The 27,764-nt window shown below is 35.4% G+C and overlaps 3 protein-coding genes across 5 annotated transcripts in view; 2 read left to right on the top strand and 1 right to left on the bottom strand.

Annotated features, from left to right (window-relative positions):
* The window catches only part of Fkbp14 (peptidyl-prolyl cis-trans isomerase Fkb14), a 36,019-nt gene extending 26,485 nt beyond the window's left edge, over positions 1–9,534 (top strand). Inside the window, exons 2-4 of one of the 2 annotated variants that reach the window (XM_089728091.1) lie at positions 6,557–6,645; positions 7,154–7,407; positions 8,464–9,534. In XM_089728091.1, coding sequence (XP_089584217.1) covers positions 6,557–6,645; positions 7,154–7,407; positions 8,464–8,646 — 526 coding nt within the window. In that variant the 3' untranslated portion in view covers positions 8,647–9,534. The remainder of the gene's footprint in view (positions 1–6,556; positions 6,646–7,153; positions 7,408–8,463) is intronic. The other variant, XM_028183776.2, reaches the window with a different exon arrangement.
* A 4,150-nt stretch (positions 9,535–13,684) lies between these two features.
* Hepa (heparanase-like protein) lies at positions 13,685–18,129 on the top strand. The gene has a single exon (XM_028183755.2). It carries the CDS (start codon positions 13,987–13,989, stop codon positions 15,532–15,534), a length of 1,548 nt encoding a protein of 515 aa, XP_028039556.2. The 5' UTR covers positions 13,685–13,986; the 3' UTR covers positions 15,535–18,129.
* Positions 17,868–26,735, bottom strand: hig (locomotion-related protein hikaru genki). Of its 2 annotated transcripts, none has more exons than XM_089728104.1 (10): positions 26,423–26,735; positions 24,593–24,684; positions 23,963–24,065; positions 23,665–23,753; positions 22,021–22,180; positions 21,414–21,587; positions 20,370–20,504; positions 19,902–20,045; positions 19,603–19,812; positions 17,868–18,885 (listed from the first exon to the last, which is right to left on the bottom strand). In XM_089728104.1, exons 1-10 carry the CDS (start codon positions 26,493–26,495, stop codon positions 18,623–18,625), a joined length of 1,443 nt encoding a protein of 480 aa, XP_089584230.1. In that variant the 5' UTR covers positions 26,496–26,735; the 3' UTR covers positions 17,868–18,622. The 2 variants fall into 2 exon arrangements, with proteins under 2 accessions (XP_089584230.1, XP_089584234.1); XM_089728108.1 differs by lacking the exon at positions 26,423–26,735 and adding an exon at positions 26,004–26,391.
* Positions 26,736–27,764: the final 1,029 nt, after the last annotated feature.

A 27,764-nucleotide genomic window follows, 5' to 3' on the forward strand; every position in this document is an offset into this window, starting at 1 on the left:
CTTCGCAGAATCTACCACCAGAAAAATCAAGCAGAAAAAAGCAGGATGATGACAGTGACCTATAATAGCTTACAACATTAAGGCACCAACGTGCAATCTAGTTATTTATTGATCGGGTGATACGTAATTGTATATAAAGTCAGTCAATACACAAGTTGGTAATATGGGCGGTACGTAATATGTGTAACAATTTGTGAAGTTTTAGTGGCGTACCTACATACCTGTCTATGCACAAACTGGTAGTTTTTATTAAAATTATTGATCAATATGATGTAATCTAGAATTAAAGTAGGTATTTTCCGGTATTTTAACAGATCCTGCTTCATTGCGTGCAACTTTCGAATTCTAGTGTGTCGTTCCTTACAATAGCTGTTGTTACAAGAATACTTGATAAAACGCATACCGTCATAGTTCTCATACTTTCACAGCGCACAAAGAATGAGACAGAACGACTCGTGGGAAAGTATTATTGCAAGTCAAATGTAATCGTACACACGTTGCGTGACTTTTATAGTATAATTTTATAAACAAATGTATTCGTTTTTGTGAATGAATCAATTTTAAAATTATATGTACACGTGTAAAATTGACTTTAAGTATCATCTGTCGCCTGGCAGATTCGTGAACGTGCCCTAATGTCGCGAGTCCTAATATTCCTCTTCGTTGATGTTGTGTCAGATAAATCTTACACCACGTGTACCTTTGTCATCTATAATGTGAAATATGAAATGAGAAACTTTCTATCTTATGTTAGTCTAGTGAATGATCAGCAGATTGCCCAATGTGTATTCCCTTTTAACTATTATAGAAATATCGATAATAAAAAGTAAACATATGTCATCCTTGTGTGAATGCACTTTTTTTTTATTGCTTAGATGGGTGGACGAGCTCACAGCCCACCTGGTGTTAAGTGGTTACTGGAGCCCATAGACATCTACAATGTAAATGCGCCACCCAACTTGAGATATAAGTTCTAAGGTCTCAGTATAGTTACAACGGCTACCCCACCCTTCAGACCGAAACGCATTACTGCTTCACGGCAGAAATAGGCGGGGTGGTGGTACCTACCCGTGCGGACTCAAAGAGGTCCTACCACCAGTAAACAACTTACTTAACAAATAAATGAATCCACTAAAAGCAAATACTGCAATTTATCTTTTGTTTAACTTGTAATCGGATTGAGAGCTAAAACTAAATCTGAGTTCGATTTGAAATTAGGCAAGTTTTAATTCTAGAAGCATCTAACTCTAAGAAATGTATAATTAGACGAAAGATTTTACTGTTTGTTCAACGCCGTACAAAATAATTTCTGACGCTTGCACGCTTGTAATATTCAAAAGAGCATCAAGATTCATAGATCATTTACCATTTATGCCGCGTGTGGAGCGTATCGAGAAGTTGTTAGTGGTTCTGTTACACCGCGCCTCCGGGAATTACGCATAAAATAAATTGATGTTTGATCTAAGACACCCTTGGCGATTGAACGTATGCGATATTATTAAATTTCCGTTATTTTAAATGTACGGTAATCATAACAGGAAAGGGTGGTCGGAATTCCTAGTTTATATAAATGAAAAATATAACAGTAATAATCCAATAATAATGTATCGTCCACGCGAAATACAATTTAGAAGAGATAATAAATCTAATTAAGCAGAAAAGTGGAACATTAAATGTAGAGTGGGTACCCAAGGAAGAAAAATGCCGGTTTCGATGCCATCCCAGGTCATCCGCTGATTTTACTTAATTATGTTGCTGATTGTTAAGTGGTTAATGATTTGCTGTCGGGTAGGTAATGATTTTGTGAAAGATATTAATTAATGTTCGGGGTTTGGGCGTCTGGTTTTATGTCTCGTGTGTGTCTTCGGTAGTCATAACACAGGAGAAAATCGTTAAAATTGAATTGTCTATTAAAAACAAAAACGTGATTCCTAACATATGTAATTACTGAATAAAAGAAGATAGTTTTCCATTCGCGTCATGTTAGTTTATTCAAATTTTGATTTAGATAACGGTCTCGTTAGATCCTGCATATACCTACTAGTTTGCATCTAATAAAGTACAGCCTTGTTGTGTAGATCGATTGATGTACATGGAATATCTAACGCCTCACATTCTTTGATTACAGAATAAAGAAACTATTTATTGAAATAATCTATTCAACCTTTAAAATCACAGGCCTTTCGAATTTCAAACTTAGTGATTACAAAATTAAATAATAGCTTAATAGTTTCCTAGTAAACTTTCTATTGGACCGGTCTCATCGTGGACGTTCTAATTTAGCATCTTATTCAGAGAAATATATTGATTAACAAACTTAAAAAAAAAGAAAAAATAATCAAAACCATTCTAATTGAAGATGATTTTAAAAATCTGAATTGTAAAAATATGCTTAATATACGACTGGTAATAGTAGTATTTTGATTTCATTAAATTTGGTAGATAACATTTTACAAATAAAACGAATTCTGCTCACACCAAAATAAACCAAAATATTAAAGTTGCATTGTGTAGTGGTAGGCTAGCAACATTGCCGAAGATCACGATATCCAAAATATGTTCCTTTGGAATTTGATTCTAAAATCGAATTACCTTAAGTCTCTTTGCATGTAACTGTCGATGTGTAGATTTTAGATGCATTCCATATATACATTTTCGGCCCGCATTCGGTTCCAGACCATACCAAAATGCATTGTAATTGTCTTGCATGAATATTTCGCTCGTTAGGAAAACATACCCTACAGCTGAACAATAGAATGTTACATTTCACGCAAAACAAACTTCAATTTTTTTAAATTACACTTCCTTTGTTTTCGTAAAACGGAACTTGGTTTTGTACGAAAACAATAGTAATAGCTGAAATCGGCATTCATCAGCAAGTTCTGCTATAAGTAGTATAATCAATTAAAGGTTTCAGTGGAGATTGAGATGGGATTCTATGTCTGTTCCCCGAAAAGTCAAATTAGACTCCATGCTGGGTAGCGTGACATTATAATATGAGAGCACATAAGACTTTTGTTTCCATATATTGGCTGTACTTAATAGATTAGCTTCGCTTATGCGTTGAGTAGCGGCTGAGCTACAAACCCTGGCATTGCTGACGTCCTGAGCGACAATATTTTCTCACCTACGGCTGCGCAGTACATTTGCCTGTTTTAGAAAGAAGAAACTACCTTGTTGTGAAAAGAAAAAAACTCTTCAGCATGCGCATAAATATGTATATCGACGCTTGAAAGGCAAACATGACTAAGCGACAATGCCTGAACTTTACAGTAGACTAATTTAAAGTTGAAATACCTGAAAAAAATCTATTTTAATAGACCTAGAAATATATTTTTTTTGCGCATCGAATACGGTTATTGCCTATCATTTATGTACAAAGCAGTTATTGTCGCTTAGTCAAGTTTGCCTTTCAAGCGTCGATATGTATGTACCTACTGTTGACTGGTTTACGGGCCAGCAGATGTTAGCAGTCTCTCAGACTGAACCCCGTGAGCGCGCCTACACGTTTGGTAAAGCTAACATAACACCTCGAGGATACTAGAAATAAAGGGCAAAAAAAAAACAAATACACGAACTTTCTACAAGTAATCAAGACACTTGTAACAGCAACGCTTTTTATAAAGCAAAGCCAAACTTTTTTTTAATTTGAATGCAAATTATTTCTTCATTTCACTTCTAGTTTGGGATTAGTGATTATGAACGGGCAATCAATTCGCATCGAATATACATACCTTAAAGTAATTAATTGTGCAATGCGAGGATACGGCTGAACTTTGCACCGAGAGAAAGTTTCTGTGCCGCCCGTCACTGGCGTCACTACGCATAACTATGCAACCATCATTGAACACTTTCCTCGATCAAGTCACGTACTCCTCGTTGATCGAGTGGATAAACAGCTTACTGGAAACATTTTTATTGGCATAGATATAGACATGTGGACTACTTCAGTCCATCGGGCCAAAGTGAATGCTACCGTACGCTTGCATAAGGGCAGAGTCATTTAAACAAGTTACATTTTAGACATTATTTTAAATTTTATGTCTTTTATCTTATAAGAATTTATTATTCGAGGTTTTTGCTGTCGGAATCTTCATATTTGAAATTTTCTCAGAATGAATGCCATATATACATTTAGCAATCACGAACATTTTGAAACATTTTCGTTCAAGACTTCAAACTTGCAAACAAAACATAGCCTTTTAATCATATCTTAACTCTTCTTTTGTCTTGACAGAATAAATTAAAGAGAAGAAATTAAAAAATTACGACCTAATTAAAGATCAAGAGTTACGTGTTTTTTTTTCGGGTATATTGCACGACACGCGTTCGAAATTTCATTTGTATTGTATATATAACAACAGCTAACGCACCTTTCAAACCGGATCATTAACTGTTTTGAGGCCGAAACATGCCGGATAGTTGTATCTACCCGCATAGGTTCACAATACATCCTACAACCGATTAACTTCGGATTATAGTGCTGTCTTTGTGTTTTTATGTATCTTATTAGCTTATGATGTGTATTGTGTGCCTAATAAATAAAATAATAAATAATAATAAGAATAATAAAATGAATATGAAATTAGATTTGGGAATACGAAAAAAAATTTCAACATGAATGATGATACAAAACTTATACCCAATTATTTAAAATATACAATTACAAGACAAAAGGAGTTATATTGTAGCCATAATTTTACATAGATTCGGACTGCTCATTCGAACGTGATAATGACAGTACTCTTCCAAAGACTGCGGAGCGCAGACGTTCCGTTACATTAAGAAAGATATTAATTATAGCCTCAATTCTGGACAGCGATCATTGTACCGTAACCAGACGAACTGATAAAAGACCATTGTTACGGGTCAAACCGTTGTTAAAACGTACAGCGTTTATTTAGGTAATTTATTGTGAACTCGTCACTTCACGGTTGCTTGGTAGGATTGAAACTGGCAGCTTTGCTTGTATCTATTATGTAATAGATCCTTCAAGTTCCGTGTAAATTAGTATCATGCAAAACAACAAACACATTCAGAATAATAATAACATGTTATTTGTATTTTGTATCGTAATTATGTAAGCCTAGCCACGTAATATGATGTCGATTTTTAAATTGGCGAAATATGTAGTAGCCAAGAGCGAATGGTATACATGGCAAGTTAAAAAGCACTAAAAATATTTTAGTTATTAAAGCTTTTACTTAAAAAGCTTTGCTTTTTTTTGCAATTTATCCCTATCTTTTTTCAGTGTCGATCGCCTGCCGATGACATACCTTTATAATATGATACTAGCGACCCGCCCTCGCTTCGCTTCGGAAACTGTAATTAATTATTGATTTCACCACTATTTAATGGATGTTATTATACAAATAAACCTTCCTCTTCAATCACTCTATCTATTAAAAAAAACGCATCAAAATCCGTTGAGTAATTTTAAAGATTTAAGCACACATAGGGATACAGAGACAGATAGGGACAGAGAAAGCGATTTTGTTTTATAGTATGTAGTGATATTGGTTCTTTAAAAAAATAGGTGTCATTTTATCGTGGTCTTTTTTTTATACATCTGCGGATAGTTCGGTTTTGAATACTCAAATATGACAACATCGGCGTGTCAACACGACTAGTATGGGACTACAATATGCTAACTCCCATCGAACGAACCGCATGCAACAATAAAGAACTGCCATCAACCTAAACTATGAGCTGTGACAAAATGTAATGCCTTTATTCAATGGTTGTTTAGAACAAAGGCTGGTCGTTCGATGGTTCCATTTATCTGATGATACAATCATGTCGCCCAATATATGGCTCGTTGTCATAGGACTTTGTATCTATAACACGCGTGTGTACATACAATGTGTGTGTGTCTGCATTCTCATCGAATCCTGGACTTTTTATCAACATATTGAATCTATCTATGAAACTATACCAATATTCTATCTAATATTATCCAATATAACTAAAAGTAGAAAAGTATGTGAAAATCCTTTGCAATAATTACTAACGCTTAAACAGTTAAGCAGACGTTTTTGTGATGACCATTGTGTAAAGCGGTGTCTCCACCCCCTAGTTGAGAGCAACGTGTGACTTTCGACCTGTCTTCAGTTATATATATATATATTTTTATTGCTTAGATGGATGGACGAGCTCACAGCCCACCTGGTGTTAAGTGGTTACTGGAGCCCATGGACACCTACAACGTAAATGCGCCACCCACCTCGAGATATAAGTTCTAAGATCTCAGTATAGTTACAACGGCTACCCCACCCTTTGAACCGAAACACATTACTGCTTCACGGCGGAAATAGGCGGGGAGGTGGTACCTACCCGTGTCGACTTCCAAGAGGTCCTACTACCAGTGAAAATCTACCGCGGAGTTAACAGCGTTAGCGCTTAAACAATATTGCACCATTTGCGTCCCATTGGCGAGGTGAAAAACTTGATAACCCACTAATTAAGTTTTTCACAAGCTGCACGATTTGAGCGATATCCGGCGCAACGAACACGTGAATAGGTAAAGATTAATAAGTAAAAATTTCTATTCTTACAGTTATGATCGCGATCAACCTTTTACGTTCCAAATTGGCGTTGGGCAAGTGATCAAGGGATGGGACCAGGGCTTGCTTGACATGTGCGTTGGTGAGTACATTTTATGTATTTCTCAGAAAACTTAATTTAGAGTTTAATATGTGAAAAGTGAGGCTGACACCCGAATCGACACCACTGACGTATCGTCATTGTCGGACGACATTGGACAGTAGTCGGACATTGGTGATACGACCTTCAGCCTATTGAACCTCATTAAAAGTGTCTTTCCATAGAACATTTTTGCCACGTAACATTTGCCTGTGTAATAAACTTTCCTTTGCAATGTTTCTCGAACGCTGTGACGTTATTATGCATAATCCAACAATTGCACAATATGCATAATGCCAACATCATCAGTATTTTGTACATCACAAATTAATTTTGATTGCAAATCGTTATTATTGTTATTATTGACCTTTGCTATTATGACGATCGGCCCATATTATTAGCATTGTCTAAGTTTTAATTAAAAAATCATGCACATGAAACTGAGATTCGCGTTTCATTAAATCGTCAAATAGTCGATACCCTATTTCATTGTAAATATTAAAAATTTCAGGTGAGAAACGTAAACTGACTATTCCCGCATCCTTGGGCTACGGAGAGCGCGGAGCCGGCAACGTGATTCCTCCCCACGCTACATTGCATTTCGAAGTGGAGTTGATCAACATCGGTGACTCTCCACCGGCCACAAACGTGTTCAAGGAAATCGACGCCGATAAGGACAACATGCTCTCCCGCGAAGAAGTGAGTATCGAGTTAGCGTTCCAAGCGATGGATACCGACCGCGATGGAGAGCTATCACGAGAGGAGGTCAGTCACTCTGTTGGTGGTGGGCCCGACCTACTAACAATAATGCCTGACATGCTCGACGGGTTCTTGTTGATGTACTCTATGTCGTCAGTTTGTAAAAATATAATTTTCAAAGCAATCAGCTCAATTGTGATTCCGCGCGGGTAAATACCACCACCCTCCTTATTTCTGCCGTGAAGCAGTAATACGTTTCGGTTGGAAGGGTTGGGCAGCTGTTGTAACTATACTGAGACCTTAGAACTCATATCTCTAGGTGGGTGGCGGCATTTACGTCGTAGATGTCTATGGGCTCCGGTAGCCACTTAACAGCAGATGAGCCGTTAGCTCGTCCACAAATCGAAGCAATAAAAAAATTGATTATTATTTGACTATGACCACGTTTCTTTTTATGGTCTACATAGTTTAATGAATAGGCCTTCGTATAATAATATGCTTGAACCTTGATAGAAGCTATTTATTCTGTTATACCTATTATATATTATAGAAAAGCTGCATTTCTCGTCTCGATTCCTACATATTTCTTACTTTCAATTCTATTTAATAAATGCACGTACCTACATTCAATTGTGATTAACTAGACCAGCATAATGAAGGTACTTCCTATATTAATAATTATTATATTATAATACTTACTATTGAATAAAGCGAGATTTATGTTATAAATCGAATTCCATATTGAGGTAATTTTTTATTTCAATTGTAATGATCTTATCTTTGATCGTATCGTATCTTCAATAGAATAATTGTACAAAGAAATCTATAATGTGGTCAGATAATAACATGTAATCTGAAGTAAACATATCATGCATTCCGTACCTTTAAAGTTGAACAAATTGATATTGCTTTAATGAAACAACATATTATATAACTCCTGTTATCAAATCAGGATTATTATTGCATATTGTAAATATAGTTTAAAAATTCCCAAAAAGTTATTAATGTAGCTTATTAATTTCACTAGATTTTATTAAAATAGTTTAAAACCGAAATATAATTTATTTCGAAGCTATATGCAAGGCAGCAACAAAGCTGTTAACCACTCTAATAAATTCGCAGGTGAGCGACTATTTGAAGAAGCAGATGGTTCCCGCCGACGGTGGTGAAGTAAGCGAAGACATCAAGCAAATGTTGGAAAGTCACGATAAACTTGTTGAGGAAATCTTCCAGCACGAAGATAAAGACAAAAACGGCTTTATCAGCCATGAGGAATTCTCTGGACCTAAGCACGACGAACTTTAAATGAGTCTCCGAAGCCTTAGGCATTATTAGGAGCCAACATTTTACACAAAATCTGTAGCACTTCACATAAAAAAAAAAATCACGACTTCTTTGATTATTAATTATTATCATCTGTTTCATGCTCAATCTTTCATCTATAAACAGAATTAAACCACATCATTAGTCAGTAATTATGAACTGGAGACTTCAAGTGTTTCTTTACAATTTCTAATTATAATTAGGATTGCAAAATTCAATCAAATTACTACAGACCTCGTCTGCAGTTTCCAATCTCCAATCCTTGAATCTAATATACTTTTTTTCTATTTGTATGAGTCTTAACAGAGTTATGTTGTCTTTTGTACTTAGTTTATTTACTTAAGTTGTTGGTGGAATGTAGTTTTGTTATACTTTAGCTTAATGTATATTGTAATGTCGTATGTAATATACATATGTACATACATAGCATATAATATTTAATTTTAACGGTAGTTGATGACGTCTACATTAGAAACTGAAATTATTTACATGGTTATGGCACGGTGGCCGTATCATATCAAAGGTGTCAGAATAGCTCAAACACAAAGTTTTTCATATGGCTCTGTAACCGAAGCATTGATTGCTTTATTTATAATACTTAACTATTATGGGCATCTCAGGAACATTGGAATTAACAGATTCTTTTACTTTACACCATAATAGTTCATCTGTAATGTTCGATCATTTTGTATAGAACAAGAAACAAATTGTTATTTTCCTTTATTTATCACAAAATCTGTGGTTTCTTTAAAAAATGTTATTCTTTTAACATCTTTGGCGGTATAGCAGTTTTGTAATGGAAATTATGCATATCGTCTAGTAGGTAGGCGACGTCTATTCCGCTATGTACAATAAAACCTATTTGTAACAGGAACTGTTTTATTTTACTTATAATTTAATACCGCTTGCACAATACCGACACTGCAAGAACTATTTAATTCAAGCTATTTAGCCAATGTTACTACTTATTTACTTTTGTATAAATAGTAGAAAAAACTAAAATATACCTAGAACGTTTTATAACGGAGCTAAAAATCATAAAACTTCTTTGTTCAAATTTTGTAGTTATCGAATAAACAGCTTTTGCTGCGGTATACGCTTTCCGGTTTGAATGATAGACAGTCGTTATACAAACAATTGAGAATTTGACCTCATATCTTGAGTTGGGCGATGACATTTACATCTGCCGCGTCCAGATCATGGGTATTATCCTATAGTCACACGAGCACTGAGTCGCGCTTAGTCCATTGGCGGAGCTGTCAGAGCCAATCAAAATAAGTGGCGAGTGCATCCAGTTTCCAGGACGGCATCTCAGTTAAAACACTTACCGCCTCTAATAATACTAAGCCATTACTGTATCTAGCATGTATTATTTCAGGTATAAGCTGTCGTAAAAGAATTACTTTCGTTTATACAATGACAAACGTAGTAATGAATTATATGTAATTTACAAAAAAAACCTGTTTTTTTTCTGATTTAACTCTGGTATGATTTTTTTGAAGATGATGACAAACTGGAATCAGCTTTAGTAATACTTAGACAACACACTCTCAAAGTGACAACTTAATTAGAACCGTTGTGATTTGAAAGTCGTTTTAACGAAAATAACATGATGAAACGACACTAAAAAGGACTAACTAAAGAAAACCGTAACAAACAAATATCTATAGGATATAAGTCTGCGAAATAATTAAATAGATCACTTTAAACACGTGTGAATAGTATTCGTGTTTTGTTATATAAATATAAGAAAAGGCGTTTGTAACTCACAGTTATGATACCTACTAGTACTACTCCGCTTTCGTATTGGATAGAAACAAAAAAACCACTTTAGTTCTCAATAATTTTAATAAGATGAGTTGTAGTGAAAGCATTACTCATTCTGGAAACAACATTGAGGTTTGTATTTCATAGAGGGTAGAGGCAAGGGGTACCATCTTGTATCGGGGACAAGTTGAAAAAGTGCCCACATGCCTAAACAGCTAATTATTGTTATTGTTAGCACACCACCGAAATAGCGCTAGTGTAGGAAGTGAAAATTATATGAATATCGCAATTTTAAGGAGAGTGAAACGTGCTGATTCGAATTGAAGTGTATTAGATACATCGATACGGGTACCTTGGACAGCGGAGTGAACCAATCTGACTATCTTAGAACAACTGAAGATCAAAACAAGATTGTCCACACTCTGCGTTCGCCACGCACTCAAGTTTTTCGGTCATATTGCTCGGAAAAAGCCTGATAGCTTAGAGAGACTATTGGTGAGAGAAAAGATTGAGGGAAAGGGACCGCGCGGCCGCGGCCCGACAAGGTGGTTCGATCAAATCCACACCACACCAGAAATCCCATTCCACGAAGCCCTTCACCCGGCCAATGAACGGAAACGCTAGAAAAACATAATAAATAAAATTCTGCACAAACATGATGGTCACGACCCTCAGCAGTGAGGGAACGACGCGAGGATGAGGAGTGGTATTTTTGGCGCTGTTTTTTAAATCTTTCCACTTGATACTATGGTGCTACCTTAATCTCCCTTTCAGCGTAATTTTTCTTTTTTTTTTCTTTTTCTTGCCTATGCTGATAGCCTTGAGAGGCTATTTCAGCTTCGCCCTAACGTTTGTAGGTGAGCTCGCGGGGCTCAACCGGAGAGTTGCTAACACTGACCCTAGCAAGAGCAGTGCTTCGCAGAATCTACCACCGGATCGGAAACGCGACCCACTGAGAAGATCCGGCGAGAAACTCAGTGGACTGTGTCTATGGGTTAGTTCGCTCGTCGAGCCCTTCGTCGCAAGCGACGGGTTCGACGAGGACGGTGACCGGAAATTTTTAAACGTAAACGGGCTAGTTTTATGACAATAGCTTGCTGCGATATTATTATAGCTGCCAAGTTGCTTATTATATATCTCAATACAGTGCAACAATGGCTGCAACATTGCTGTATAGCCCGGCGATATTTTCAATATATTTCATTATAGTTGCAAGTAATTAATGTCTAGCCGGCTACATTGGAAATGATTTATCCCGCTTGGACTTCACTGCAATATTTCCGTATATCGTCTTTGCTCTGATGTATAAGTCCATCTCTTTTCCGTCGCTCGCCTCCCCCCGCCTCGTCTTGTAGATACCGCTGCTGTCTCGTCGCACAAGCATGCACACACATTTAACGCTGGGGAATCCATTTACGAATACCCGGTCGAGAGGGGTAACAGACCGGGTTATGTCGAACTTCGGCGCCTCCAGAGAAGAAGAGGGGAGGGAGAAAACCAAAGTCCTCCTCTTCTTCCAACTCCTACCGGGAGACTACGCCTTAAGAAAAGCGCGCGAGGAGCTGCGCGGCCACCACGCAGGACCCGCCCCTCAAAGCCGACTACCGACTAAACCGCATCGAGCCCCACCACTCCGACTCCATGAAACCTAAGGTACCACAGTGCGCGCCGAAGGTTCGCCGTCGCCGGTCCCCGTCCGGACAATAGGACGGGATTCTATCTCCGGGAAGATCCCGCAGGACGTCGTCTCGGGAGACACACCGTGAGCCGCACACAGGAGCCATCTTGTGCCGCCTCACCATGGGACCGAACCACGCACACACCTAACCTATTCAATTCGGTTTCTTTAAACGATGACACAAAATAATAAAAGCTGCAGCAACGGCAACATCTTCGGTATCCACCATTTTGTTCTGCGAGATCTAGCCGCAATATGCCCCGCGTGTACGACCAAAACTCCTCAGCAATCCAGTTGCAGAATCTTAAAGGGCTACACTCGGCAAAATAAAATTGCAGCAAGGGTGAAGTTGCAAATATACTGAGCTATATTGGTCAAAAGAAATACCCAACAAGATCCAATTTTTATAGCCCGCTTACATATAGACCGAGATGGTGCTTACATCTACCCTATTTTTTTTCCTACCTAAACTGACAGCCTTGAGGCTATTTCACCGTAACCTTAACTAGTAGGTGAGCTCACGGGGCTCAAACCTGACGACGTTGCTAACACGAACCGTAGCAAGAGCCGTGCTTCGCAGAATCTACCACCGGATCGGGAAAGCGACCCACTGAGAACATCCGGCGAGAAACTCAGTGTGCTGTATCTGGGGATAATTTACTCGTCGAGCCCATCGTCGCAAACGATGGTTCGACGAGAACGATGACCGATGCTTGAGGTACCTAAAAGCACCGTTAGTGGATCGGGAGGATCCGAAATTACGTGTTTTGAGCGACGTCGACTGCTTTCCATTCTGTCCGCAGGATCGGGAATGTTCTACCCTCCATAATATTCTGAAAACTGGGACTACGGATATTAGGGATGTAAGCCGGTACGAAGAAAACCGGAAAACCAGTTTTAGGAACCAGTCAGAATACCCCGCTGGGCCAGAACCAGCGTGGGTCGAGAATAAAACGCGTGCAGAGCAGCTTGCACGTCTTCTTAGGCGCCCTCGCCGGTCCCCAGACTGACATGTGAGGGGGAACCGAAACACTTAGAGGGCCAGGGCTTAGGCGATATCCGCCTCCCTGGCCCCCGCTCGACGGCGGCGGTATTGTGCATCTCTCACGCGCCCCGCCACCTCCTTTAGTGAGATGGTGCACTCGCAGAAGTCGAGCATCGCCTTCCACGACTCGTCGTCGCCGAGCATCGATGCCACAACACTCGGCAAGGCAACGACAAGTCGTTTCCTATTTTTGCGACGAGGACACGGCGCCACCCCTCCCATGCGGGGCAGGTGAAACAACGTCTTAGTGAACACAGTCACAGTTTCAATGGCCTTTTTGGAAGATCTCGAGAAGCTACGTCCAACGGCTTTGTTTCATTTTCCAGCATTTGTGCACTTTTACCGATACTAAACAGTTGATAAACGATGATTATTATTATAATGATTATAACACAGGTATTTGTACATTTAAACACGAAGAAACACTAAATTGAGAAATAAACCAATTCACACAACTTCTGGCGTTCCCGCCAAGTCCATTGTCAACATAAAAGTCAAATAAGTCAATGTCATTTAATCACTAGAGGGGATGTAAAGTAAGGCCAAGACTATAATACTGCAAGGTACATACGCTATGATAAAGATAGTCAATTTATTTCCCCATTTTTCTTCAAGTCTGTCAGTGAAATGAAATTACATAGTGTCTAAGTCTAATCTATGTGCCGACAGAAAGTTTGTTAAAGTTAATGTGAAAATATACTCAAGGGTGTGAACTATATAGGAGTGCGGTATGGTTTTTAAATAATCTTATAATTAACGAATTTGATACTCGTAGTGAATTACGAATTGCAATATTGCAGTTAATATTACCGTAATTGTGAGAAAACGAATAATGATGTCGAATAAACGATTAGTAGCCACATGTGCGATAGCATTTTGCTGCAACGTGGCTATGCTCGTATTATTTGTAAAATACAACGGCGGTGTAAGGTACTTTGTTACGATTAATGAAAATCAAGAAGATATCAAGCTAATCTCGGAAGACTTTCTCAGCTTTGGGATTGACACCATTGAAATTGAGAACTACAATAGAATTAACTATTCGGACACTAGGTTGAGGGAGTTAGCAGCAGCACTATCCCCAGCGCGGCTTCGTCTTGGCGGCACCATGTCTGAACGTCTCATATTTAGTAAAGAAAATATCCCAATTTCATGCCACAATTGTAGTTATAAATCTTATCCAAAATCTTTATGCCAAGTTATTGAAAAACCATGTAAACACAAACACAAGTTTTTACCCTTCTTTATAATGACTGGAAATGAATGGAACCAAATTAACGATTTTTGCAGAAAGACTAATCTAAAATTGTTATTCTCGTTGAATGCAATGCTTCGTGATAATCATGGTTGGAATGAAAAGAATGCTAGAGAACTTATTGAATTTTCAAAACACAAACAGTATGCTATTGATTGGCAGTTAGGAAACGAGCCAAACTCTTTTCAGCATGTTTTTAATGAAAGTGTAACTCCTCAAATATTAGCCAAGGACTTTGAAAAGCTACGTAAACTTTTGAATCATAATGGTTACAGACATTCTCTGATTGTCGGCCCAGACACAACAAGACCACAACCACACCGTCCTGAATGCCTTAAATATATGATAGAATTTTTAGGTAATGGATCTCATTATATAAATGTAAGATCATGGCATCAGTATTATTTAAACAGTAAAACTGCCAAATTGGAGGATTTTTGGAACCCAGAAACATTTGATTTGCTCAGACAGCAAATAGAAACAATGCAAAATCACACCAAGAAGTACAAAAATATCCCAATGTGGCTAAGTGAAACTAGTAGCTCATATGGAGGTGGTGCACCAGGACTATCAAATACTTATGCAGGTAGCCCGCTTTGGATTGATAAACTAGGTCTATCAGCAAAATACAATATATCCACTGTCATTCGACAAAGCTTTATTGGTGGATATTACAGCCTAGTGGATGAAAATCTGAAACCCTTACCAGATTGGTGGATCAGTGTCTTGTATAAAAAATTGGTTGGAAATAAAGTTTTACAGGTGCAATGCAATTGCTCAAGGTTTCAAAGACTGTATATTCATTGCACCAACAGAAAATACACTAATGACACATCAGCTGTAACACTGTATGGTGTTAATTTGGAAATGGCAAAAGCTCGATTCTTCCTTAATGGCACTGCTTTACATGGAGACGATTTAATAATTCATGAATATATCATAAGTGCACCTTCAAATAACCGAAAATCAAAAACAATATTGTTAAATGGCTGGCCACTTTATTATGAATCCAATTTACACAATTTGCGGCCTAATATTCATAGGTATGGACGCTATGTTTCACTACCTCCATATTCTATTGGATTTTGGGTAATTAAGAAAACATCAATTACTGTATGCGAATAACAATTTCCTTTAATCTAAATGGCTTATCAAATCATCATTTTGTCTCAAATCTTACAGTTAGGTGGCATTCCAAAATATACATGAGTTACATTAAACTTCCTATCTGATTCCATTTGGCCAAACAGTTTAGTAATCTCATTATTCTATAATCTCATATAAGTTTTACAGTAATTATAGATGACTAATGATTCTAAAGATTGATTCTGATTTTTTTGTTATTAACATTATTCAATTAATAATTTATTTGTGTTTATTAGAAGTTTTGTATTAATTTCAATTATTTTGGCTGAATAACAGCAAGAACGACTTGATTTCTGTTAATATCTGTAAGATTTTTTTTATAGTCAAAGAAATAATCTTTGTCTTTAACTTGTATATTAACTTAATACAAGAAATGTTGATTGTCGTAACATTAAGTTTCATTGAGCAGTCTCTGTTCTGTTGATTAAATGTCATAAATTACAGAGGATGTTAATTGTGTTGTTTGCTGGTATTGTGCGCTGGCCTTGTCTCAGACTAATAAAGACCTATTACCAATATGACACTGAATTGAGAGTAGTTAAATAATAATGTGTGCATTGATCATTTACTGTATTGATCACATCATCACGTGGAGTGATCATCATCATGTAGAATTCCAATCAAAAACTTTTTTATTTCGAAAATTACTTGTATATATTATTTTCGATATACCTAACTATACTTTTAAGATTAAAAATAGTGGCACATGATACCAGGGAATTTGTTATTTTTGTTGTTTTTGGTTGTCATAGTATAAGATCTTACCTTGTAAGCCTCATTATGTTAGTATTAAGATAAAGTTAATCTTAACTTTGTTTTCACACATAGTCATGTATTGATATGTAGTATTAGAGTATAGGCATATTATGTGCTATATATAAAATACAAATTTGTATTACACACTTGTTGCTGCTATTTATTATAAGTACAGTTAAACAATTATTTACACTTTTTTGTGCCATAGTAATAATCTATGATGAGAAATATTAATTAATTAAGTTAGTGATAAAATGTGCCTTTTGTGTCACTGCCAACCTATAAAGCTGCAACAATTTTTTTAGATTTCAATGTATAAAATAAATCTGCTTCTTTTAGATTTACCATTAGAAATTTACTATTATATTATAAATTGCTAATTCTATATGAAATGAGAAACCATAACCTGATAAATGTCATTCATACAAAATTTTGAACTGTCTTTTCTTAATGAGTTGTAACTGTAATTAAAATGTATTATTGGATCATCATTTTAAAAGTACTCAAAATATTAAACTTCATATTATTGTAGTGACATTTATCAGTAGTGATATGGAGGACCAGGGTGTATTTAACAACTTTGGTATTTGTAATCTGTACCAAACATTGTTGTAAAAGTAAGGTGCCTATTTGTAAGACTGATTAGATGTACCATAGTCATTTATTTTTCCCTCTACTTGATTAAATACTTTCAATTCCATTAATATTCCAGTGATTATACTGTTTTGTTTTCCTATGTTTCTGGTAATGTAAAGAAATTTATGGGAAACTTAAATAAGCATTTATCGTTTAGAAATTCTGTTAACTCATCACACCTGACATCTCTATCTTTAGTCGGTGTTTGGTGGCTACGAGAAACTCGCATTAATTTTTGGACAAAATTTAACTGTTTAAAAGTTTTCGCTACCACTTTTTTGTTGAGGCCGGGCTCTTTAAATGTACATACTCCTTATTAAAAATTTAAAAGCAATATTATAATACACTATGAGTTTTATAAGAGTAGAGATTAAAGAAAAACTACAAAATTTTCATTCATACTGTTTATTATTGAACATATTTGTACACTGATAACTTATAGCTATGGTGTTACATGATGTATGTGCATTATTCTTGTAATAGAGTTAATAAGATCATTTGATTTGATTTCAATTTTCTCCAAGTTTATTCAGATAAATTTATTTCGTACAGAAATGTTAGGGGTTTTGGAGAAAAAAGTAAAATAATTATTTAAAATTACTGCAACTTTACGTTCTACTTATAAAATTATTTCACTTATTAGATAAATGACTCAGATTTAGAAAATCTTATAAATATACTATAATTTACTATAATCTTTTATATTATAATGAAAAAATTTGAAATATTCATATTATTTAACGACGGAAATTTACATATATTAGAGTACATGCGTTTTTTATCAAGACTTTGATTCAATGTAGCAAATTGTTATGACAGCAAACACTTAATCATACTTTTAATTTTAGAGACAAATTCCAGTCAAAGGTGCACATTTATCACAAATGTGTCTTTCTTTAAATTCAATTCACTAATTGTTATACTTTAGAACTTTTATTTATATAAATTTTTAGAACTATTGCTCATAAATACATTTTGAGTACGAAATTTTACATAAGGAATTGAAAGTATTTATCTGCTATAATTAGATAGTATATAGTACATTATTGTGTACTTCATATATTGCTATAAGGATAATATTATGCTTGAATGCGCTAAGTATCTGTGCCTTCTCAATGGCTACGCCAGTGAATCCTCTATTTATATTACATGTATTAAGAAAATAAAGTTATTGCATTACAATTTAGTTTCATTTTAATTAAATTCAGTTAGTCAATTAATAAAAAAATATAGTATTAAAAATGTACTATAAATAAATTTTAAATAATAACTAGACAATGATAAAACGCATCACTTTTACCTTTGGTATCACAATAATGAGTAGTAATAATATACTAAAATTTTTTGCATTTTAAACTACAATCTGGTCTTTTTAGAATGCAATTATTATTAGTCCCAATTATTATTAACTTAATACAAGTCTACAACACACGGACATCACACAATGTCTTGTGCGAGCAATTTCACATTTGAATTTATTTGCTCCAATCAAATTTCGATAATTAATTTTTATCACGAACTCCTTCACAAGCACAAATTTCTTTAACATTACGATTTACGACGAATAATTAAGATGTTTCCACCAAAACTTTATTTCACTTGTCGAAAATACTAAAAACATTCAGTAAAAACAATTATCATCTATTTCCTATTTGTTCGCTGTGTGTTGCAGTAATTATTCTTCGACATGAACTAATGTTATATTCTCAATAAATATAGTATCAGCCTTTTTGATCACCGAAGGGAGTAGGCAGAAAGGTGGGGGATGTGACCAATATCCGTTTTCAGTACAGACTATAGAAGACTCTCCGACAATGTCGTAACCGTCTTCGCAATCATATATCATAAGGTCCCCAACAGTATATTTGCCGTGCTTTGAAGATGGCTCTATTAGCAGACGTCCCTTTTCTGGGACTAATGGATCAGGGCAATAGATTGCTGTGGAAAAAATTATATTAATAAAATAATATGTTAAAAGACACAACGACAATTAGAAATAAATACAAATGCCTGCAAGCAGACCATAAATCCATTCTATGAAAAATTAGTAATATTTCACATCTTTAAATGAACCTGGGCTGATAATTTCACACACATTCTATAATGTAAGTAGTACTACTTCTTCAGTAGCACTGTAAATGTAAATTTTGTATTTCTACACGCATTATACACAATGGGCAAATTACAGTTTGTTCTATATATGAGTCGACTATTATCAAAGCCGGCAATCTGAGTTTTGGACAATGATTGGTAAATCAGAAAAACGAATTATTGACTTTGTATTCCATTGGCAGTCACAAAACTCTTCGGAACGACATCTTAGATAAATAACAGGTTAACTATTAACCTTTATTTAATGCAGGTTTTAAACCGTATTCTTTGAAGGAGACGATTATATTCAAATCAATCTGTATTGACATATCAATAAAAAATTTTTGTCCAAATGCACAGATTGCCACCTTTGATAATAGACGACTCATATTACTGCCATTTACTCCTTATTTATATTTTAAAAAAATGGTAGAAACTAAAAATGTAACAGAAGTTCTTTGACAAGGCAACAGAGATATGGTTGTTTTTTATTTATGACAGCTACCTACTTCCAAAACACTATCCAAATAAGCTAACTAATGCGAAATATAAATTTGGCCTTACGTGAACAAATTGGCACCTCTCCAGACCACTGACCGTCATGTTCACATTCCAAACCTGGTGAACCCACAAGCCTGTAGCCCCAGGCACACTGAAATACGGCACGACCCCCAAATGACGAATTATATTCAACGAAACTTAAGTGAGGACCTAAAGACTTCAACATGGGACAGAAAGTTTCCAGGCATGTCGGAAGGCTGGTTGACCAATGACCTTTGAAAAAATTATGCATAAATTATTAAATGAATTGAATACAACGTAGTTCAATCAACAATAATGCTAAAGTAGTCAAAGATACTTACCGTTTCCCATACAAGTCAAAATTGCAGAGCCATTAAGATGAAAACCAGATTGACAACTAAAGTGGGCCGAATGACCAAGTCTAGTTCCTTGTGTAAACTGACGTAGCCGAGGCGAAGACACGTTTATTGTTGGACAAACTACATCTGTAAATAAGTTTTAATGTCAGTATATTTATAAAAGTTCAGAATGCAGTAAATCATTATTATTTTAACTAACAATTGATTTGGATATGATTAATCATTCGCGTCAGGCATATATATAAAGCAGCATTCAAGATATACCGTGGTTCGTTTAAATGCATTAAAATACATAACATTATATACGATACGCACTTTTAATAAATTAGTTAAATGCCAAATTGATGTTCGTTGGGGAAACGAGCGTATGGTTTCAAAGTTGTGCTATGCGTTGATTCAGTGAATAAGTATCATCAACTTTGACCAACCATGACTAGCGAACAAACTCACTAACAACTTTAACGATCACTGTATTGGTGTGCCCCGTTGGAGTGGCACAAGTGTACGTGTCACTATGACGCGCGGACATCTTTGACAGCGTCAGTCTATAATGGGTATACTTCTCGCCTTCGTCGGATGACCAGCCTGAAAATATTCAATCAAATATTAAGAAAATTCACCAGACATCAGAATTAAAACAGTCGTATATACTTTTTGCAGGTTCTAGTCTTGTTTTTATTGGAATTCGAACATAAAACTATAACTTCTAGATAAATTAAATTTATTGTGTTTTAAAAATAGTTCCGTATTTTTCTAAAATGAACTAAAAAGTCTCTGAAGACTCTGAATATTCAATTTCAAAACTTCAGAAACGTCTTTACGCCTCCAATATCGTGAAATCACCTGTTAGAATATAATAGGGACATAATCTAAACCGAATAGAAAAACAAAGAAAATAAGGTGGAAAAAATGGCTAGACTAGATTTCACTTTGTTGTAACGTATGTAACTATACGTACTACTAAGGAGTTGGTTCAGTTACGTTACAAAAGTAAATGTTTAAAATAAAATAGAGTAATAATTCATTGAAATAAACTTACTGTCCACAATGACCTAATATTTGATCAGAAATCATCTTTATAAAGAAAGTAAAAAACAAGTAAACGGAGCCCACATATTTTATAGTGGCTGTATACACTTAGCACCAGGTAAGTTATGAGCTCTAATGCCCATCGACAACAATGAATAAATGGATAATTGAGTCAATCAGCGCAAAAGTGGCCTAAGCTTACTATAGTTAGTACGGAGCCAATGAGGTTTTAATTTTTTTTAGACTGCTTCATAGGCAAAAACTACGCGCAAAAATAATATTTACAAAGCAAATATTTACAATCTGTAAACCAGGGGTGAAACTAGGGATAGGCCGGTTTTGTATCAACATTTATTATGTTTTAAATAAATTGCAATATATAAGCACGAATATGAAAAGTTGTGGGTTAGGCCACTTTTGCGCTGACGGCCTCAATTATACCTTAGAATAATATATTCTACAAACCGGTTTCGTAATTTCCAAGGGCTTGCGTCCAACTCCATTCCGGGTTGCCTAAAGCTCTTGGAGTAACACAGTCTAGACGTAGGGTACTGTCAGGGAAAACGAACAATTCTCCTGTGGGTTCTACAACTGCTGAACCACTTATAATTGCGTACTGTATAGTGGGTGGAGCGTCGCCTAAAAATTAATAAAAAAGATGTCACGTTTTTTAAGCTTACTACAAAGTACAGTGTCTCATTCATTCTCCGCAATTTTCTTGCGATGCTCTCCAGTTCTTAGATATGTTTAAATTTCAAATTCGTAGTTAAAAATTAATTACTTCACTATGAATAAATTAGAGGAATCCCCACAAACAAACAACGACCAAGAAAGCGAATAAACAAAGAAGTTTGTGGAGATTAGTATAGAAAGAAAATAATGTGACTTCAAAACTGCTATATAATATATATATAATATACACAAGCCACAAACTAATAATAATAATAATAAAATTAAAGTTTTGATTTCGAGACATTATAATCTCATAATGTGTTAGTATTACAAAAAACTTAAGATCTATTTAAGTCATAAACTAAAACGGTACACCGAAATTAATTTTGTAAATTGATACCTGTAAAATTAGTGATGACACTGGTTGGAACGCATTCTGGAAACTTTGGAACCCACTCCCCATTCTCACAGTGCAGTGTGTTATCTCCTTTCAGCTTATAAAAACCGAAATGTATACACCTAGCCACTATTGAAGAGCCATGTGGAAAACTAGTTTCTTTCTGAAAGAACATTTTATGAAGCTTGTGTATACACTTTTACGTATTTTTATGAATATTTAATTAACTGATGTTATAACTTTGTGTTATTGTAAAGTGCCATATTAATGTAACACTTTTTTTTTAAGTCGTCGTGGCCTACGGGATAATACGTCCGGTGCATTCGTGTTGAGCGATGCACCGGTGTTCGAATCCCACGCGAGTACCAATTTTTCTAATGAAATACGGACTCGACAAACGTTCACGATTGACTTTCACGGTGAAAGAATAACATCGTGTAATAAAAATGAAACCCGCAAAATTATAATTTGCGTAATTAATCACCACCCTGCCTATTTCTGCCGTGAAGCAGCAATGCGTTTCGGTTTGAAGGGTGGGGTTGTTGCTATACTTGAGACCTTAGAACTTACATCTCAAGGTGGGTGGCGCATTTACGTTGTAGTTGTCTATGGGCTCCAGTAACCACTTAACACCAGGTGGGCTGTGAGCTCGTCCGCCCATCTAGCAATAAAAAAAAAACATTCTAGCTTTATTTTGCTACTTATGCTGATACCCTTGAGAGGCTATTTCAACTTCTCCTTGACGTGTAGGTGAGCTCACGGGGCTCAACCCGAGAGTGTTGCTAACACTGGCCCTAGCCAGAGCAGTGCTTCGCAGAATCTACCACCGGATCGGAAACGCGACCCACTGAGAAGATCTGGCGAGAAACTCATTGGGCTGTGTCTATGGGTTAATGCAATCATCGAGCCCTTCGTCGCAAGCGACGGGTTCGACAAGGACGGTGACCGGTGCTTGTGGTACCTAAAAGCACTGTTAATGGATCGGGATACACTATAGCAAGGGACAATAGTACTGCTACAAAAAAGTGAAGTGGATGAATTCATATATCCATCCATCCATGTATCCAACTTAGTATTAGTTATTACTGGTGGCAGGACCTCTTATGTGTCCACACGGGTAGGTACCACCACCCTTTCTATTTCTGCCTTGAAGCAGTAATGCTTTTTGGTTTGAAGCACGGGGCAGCCGTTGTAACTATACTGAGACTTTAGAACTTATATCTCAAGATGAGTGGCGCATTTACGTTGTAGATTTCTATGGGCTCTAGTAACCACTTACTTAACACCAGTTGGGCTGTGAGCTCCTCCACCCATCCACCCATAAATTTATATCACACATGAATAGCACTTTCTTGATAAACTATCTATGTTTTTACTGCAGCCTTGAAAATGCATATCCATAATTTTATTTTGATTGGTTATGTAATGGAAGTCATACATAGTAGCTGTTGTCTACAGCTTCACTCTCCTGACCTAATATTATCACTTTCAAAGAAAATGCGTCAATTCATTGCTTTCAACGCGAAAGAAGGACATGTTAACACATTCACATTTATTTTATTAGTGGGTGAATATCGATTGTAATATGAAGTTTGGATAATCTACATCAAAATAAACTACAATGTGAGTTAGTGCAGTGAAGCTTACTTCAATTGAAGAATTTCTAAATGAAATTGCTAATAGTGGATGTTCATGTTTGTATAAGCACTGCCTCAATATTGGTTGGAATCTACCATCTGCAACAGAAATGTGTAGTTAACTGTAAATGTGGGTAGTAATTGCATTTAATAGTATTTGATTCTTTTATACTATTTTAATGATAACTTTTGGAATGATTTCTATTTAAAAAGACTTAGTTTGGTTCAAGAAATTTTGGTTCAAGCTCCTAATTACATTTGACAGAGGTAAATGTAATGTATTTAAGAACATTTAAAGTATACATTACCCGGAGTACTAGCACAAAGCGGTCCTACCCAGTTCCCATCGATGCACTTAATTTTGCAGATTAATCTTTCATTTAACGGACCAATCAAACCAGGAAATTTAACCTGTAAAGTGCATAGCACAAAATATATCTCATTTGATATTTCTATTTATACATACTTTTAAAAACTTGAATAGATAATGTATATATACTTAATAAGATTCCAGCCTTTATGAAATAAGTTTAACAAAGTTTAAATAAATTTAAGAAACAACATTTAAGGTTTTTCTAAATTTATAATCCTAGTTGGTTTTTTATATTCATTCATTTCTACATTAGACAAAATCTAATGAGTCAGCTTCAATTAAAACTTTAAACTTATATATTATGTTTAAAACTGTCTCTTATAATCATAACATTACAGTCAACTGTAACCAACAGGCTAAGCATTTCAACACTCAAATTTTTTGTTGGATCCACAAGTTAAAATATTGCTATTATTTTATTGTTTTCCTTTCATTTTTGTATTAAATTGTAATACAAAAATGTAAAAAATAGTAATGATATTGTAAAAGATATTCCATTTCCTAAACTGGATTACGGAGGTAATATTTTACTACAATGATTTAGTCATTTTTAAATAAAACATACCTCAGATATTTTAGAGAAGTCCGCACGAATCCTATTTATATCAACTTTTTGATTAGGACTGGTTACATCAGGTAGGGAGCACTTAAAATCTTCTGAAAAAGTAATATTTTTTGTTGAACATAGATATAAAACATTACAAGCTGTACATACAGTGCCTGCAGTTTTATACTTTTGACATTTTATTACTACTAATTTTTGTGATCTGCGTGATTATATGGTACCTAAGAGGTACTTTCAACAGTTACAGTGGTGTTTTATGTTTTGTATTGACTTTATGAATCCTCTTAGTCAGAATGCTTATCAAGATCTTTAATGTAAAATATAATGAAACAGCAATCTTTTTTGTTTGCATAAAGCAGCTTGTCTGATCGTAATTTTTGTTTGCATAAAATTGGTAAACCTCAACCCATTAAATACTTTACACTTGAGTATTTTTTCTTTGTGGACTAATAAGCAACTTAAAAAGTTTTTAGAGACAAGAAATTTATTAAATACCAAACTATTTAATGATTTTTTTGTCTCTAACTTAAAACGATTACACACATATCATAAAAACTTTTTTTAAATATTTCTTTATTTGTTCTGTATATTATTTCATAATATTATACTTTCAGATTTTCCTTTGTGATGCATATTTTTGTGACACATATTTCAATTGCTGAGATGCATGCCTGGCTTATCAGGAAATGTATTACAATATGATTATTAAATCATTTGATGTCTTTTGCTGCGATTATTTCTTTGACAGCAGACTTTGCAACCCATTCTAACTCCTCTAATCAAAATATTATGCAGCTTTCCATTTGAGCTTTTGAGAAAAAGTCACCTCTCAAGTGTAAAGGATTAATTTTCAGTACTAACAAGGAATTGAATTCTGTAGTGTTACCATTCTAAGCAGATAACACTAAAAACCATGCCCCAACAAGCACTTTATAGTAGTGGGGTAATGTTATTGAGTGATATTAATTTATACTAAGATATGACTATGAAAAATAGTACTCTGAATTGTGAGTGCTTATTCAGAGGTATTTATTTTTTAATTAGACTACATTTAGCAATGAATGATTTTTTTACAATCATACAATCATTTAATAGTAATGTTTGTGGCATGTTTTGTTTAACAACTATTTAATCAATAAATCTAGGGCCCTCAAATTGGAAATTATTGCCACTAGTACGCCCCATAGGTCAAACTAGTAGTAGATTTTGCAAAGCACCACTACTACTAGATGCCATTGTTAGGTTGACAAGGTTAAGTTGTTGGGCGTCACCCAGATAGAGGCATGACATTCCGTCCACACATAGATAGTCCTCAACCAAGCCACATTCTTACATGATTGTCTCTACTCCATGATCTGCAAGCTAAGTTAATTACCCCTTCACAATAAGTTATCCATGTAAACTCTCTCACCAACCAATCCCGTTTCTACTGGATAACTGTCAGAGCACTGTAGTATGTGAGGAATGAAGATCTTCATGATGATTTCCAAGTAGTATATGATGACAGTATCGGAACGCTTCTACGAAAAGGCGGCGCAACACGATAACCCTTTTATGTCGCACCTCTGACTGCATATCCGACCCAGGCGAAGGGGAAACGCTGCCACCATCGCCCTAAGCATGGGACTATCGGACCCTACTGATCGATTCTTTTGTTTTTGGGCTCTACAACCGCCGTTCTTCGTTCTCGTCAAACTCTTCGAATTTGTTATCAAGTTCTCTTCAGTTGAAAGCCTGAGCTCACCTACCCGTGGGCGGGTATTTGAAATAGCCCTTTAGGCAATGAACGATTAGGTAGGGAAAAAAGGAAAGTAAAGCAGTTTCATTTACCTTCTGAAAAATCATCAATACCAGTGTCCTCACTGACCACGAAGGGAATAAATATTAGCAACAAGAGCTGCATGATGGTATTTATTGATTGATTATTTATTAGTTTTTTTTTTACTTTTACTAATCGCTAAACGATCACGAGCAGCGATATTAATGAGTAATATAGTCAGTTTAGTTAGGTATGTACATACATACTGTATGGCTAATTGTAGGTATTTTCATTTTCATTTTACACTGTGAATAGTTTTTTTGGAGGTATTTTACCGTTTTTCTTTTAGACATAAAATGTTATATATTGTCTTAATATCTACACTTTGTAGACCATAGATGATACCACACACTCACTTTTTGGCGGGAACGCGAGCAGTGAAGTTGTGCGATTTGTCTTGTTTTGTTTAATTAGTGTTTCTTTAGATTTAAATGTGTAATAACGGTGGTTTATTAATTGTTTAATATACACAAAGTGCACAAATGTGGGAAAATGAAACAAAGCCGCTGGATGTAGCTTCTCGGGATCCTCCAAAATCTACTGAAAATATCTCAGTAACTGACCACCATTTTACTGAGATTATATTTCATCCCATATCATCTCATTTCATTTAATTTCTTACCAGTTGATTAATATCTCAAATTAATCATCTTCACTTAATTTTATTTTATTTCCCTTCATATTATTATCAATCAATACATATCATCATCAATCAATCATCATCAATCAATACATATAATAAAATCGTAACTGGTCGCTGTCTGTACATGGAAGATATCTCAGGAAAACTATTATAGGGGGCTTTATGAACGCAATAGAACCCAAAATAATGATTTTTAGAATTTTTGTCTGTTTATCTGTTTGTCTGTGCGTTCGTGCACACTAATCTCAGAAACAGAACTGCCGATTTAAATGTGGTTTTCACTAATTTATTGTGGTAAACTTTACTTAACATTAAGTGTTTGTTTCATGTCAACCGGTTCATAAATAAAAAGTTATGCCAATTTAAAGAATCACGTAGCTGAGCTTTTGTAGATTGTTTACGTCTGTGCAGCCGCGCGGGTATACAAAGCGCGCCGATGCCGCGCCACTGCCTCCTTGCCGAGCCGAGGGCTCGACGAGTAAATTAACCCATAGGCACGTTTGTTTTCTTTAGTTAAACGATTATGTTGACACGTCTTAATAGTCTTAGTCTTCTATCTTATCTTCTATATATATATATTTATATTTATATATATATATATATATATAAATGAATTGCTGTTCGTCAGTCTCGCTAAAACTCGAGAACGGCTGGACCGGTTTGGCTAATTTTGGTCTTGAATTATTTGTGGAAGTCAAGAGAAGGTTTAA

Source organism: Bombyx mandarina, chromosome 01 (genome assembly GCF_030267445.1).
Source record: "Bombyx mandarina strain Sakado chromosome 01, ASM3026744v2".
Lineage (NCBI taxonomy): Eukaryota > Metazoa > Arthropoda > Insecta > Lepidoptera > Bombycidae > Bombyx > Bombyx mandarina.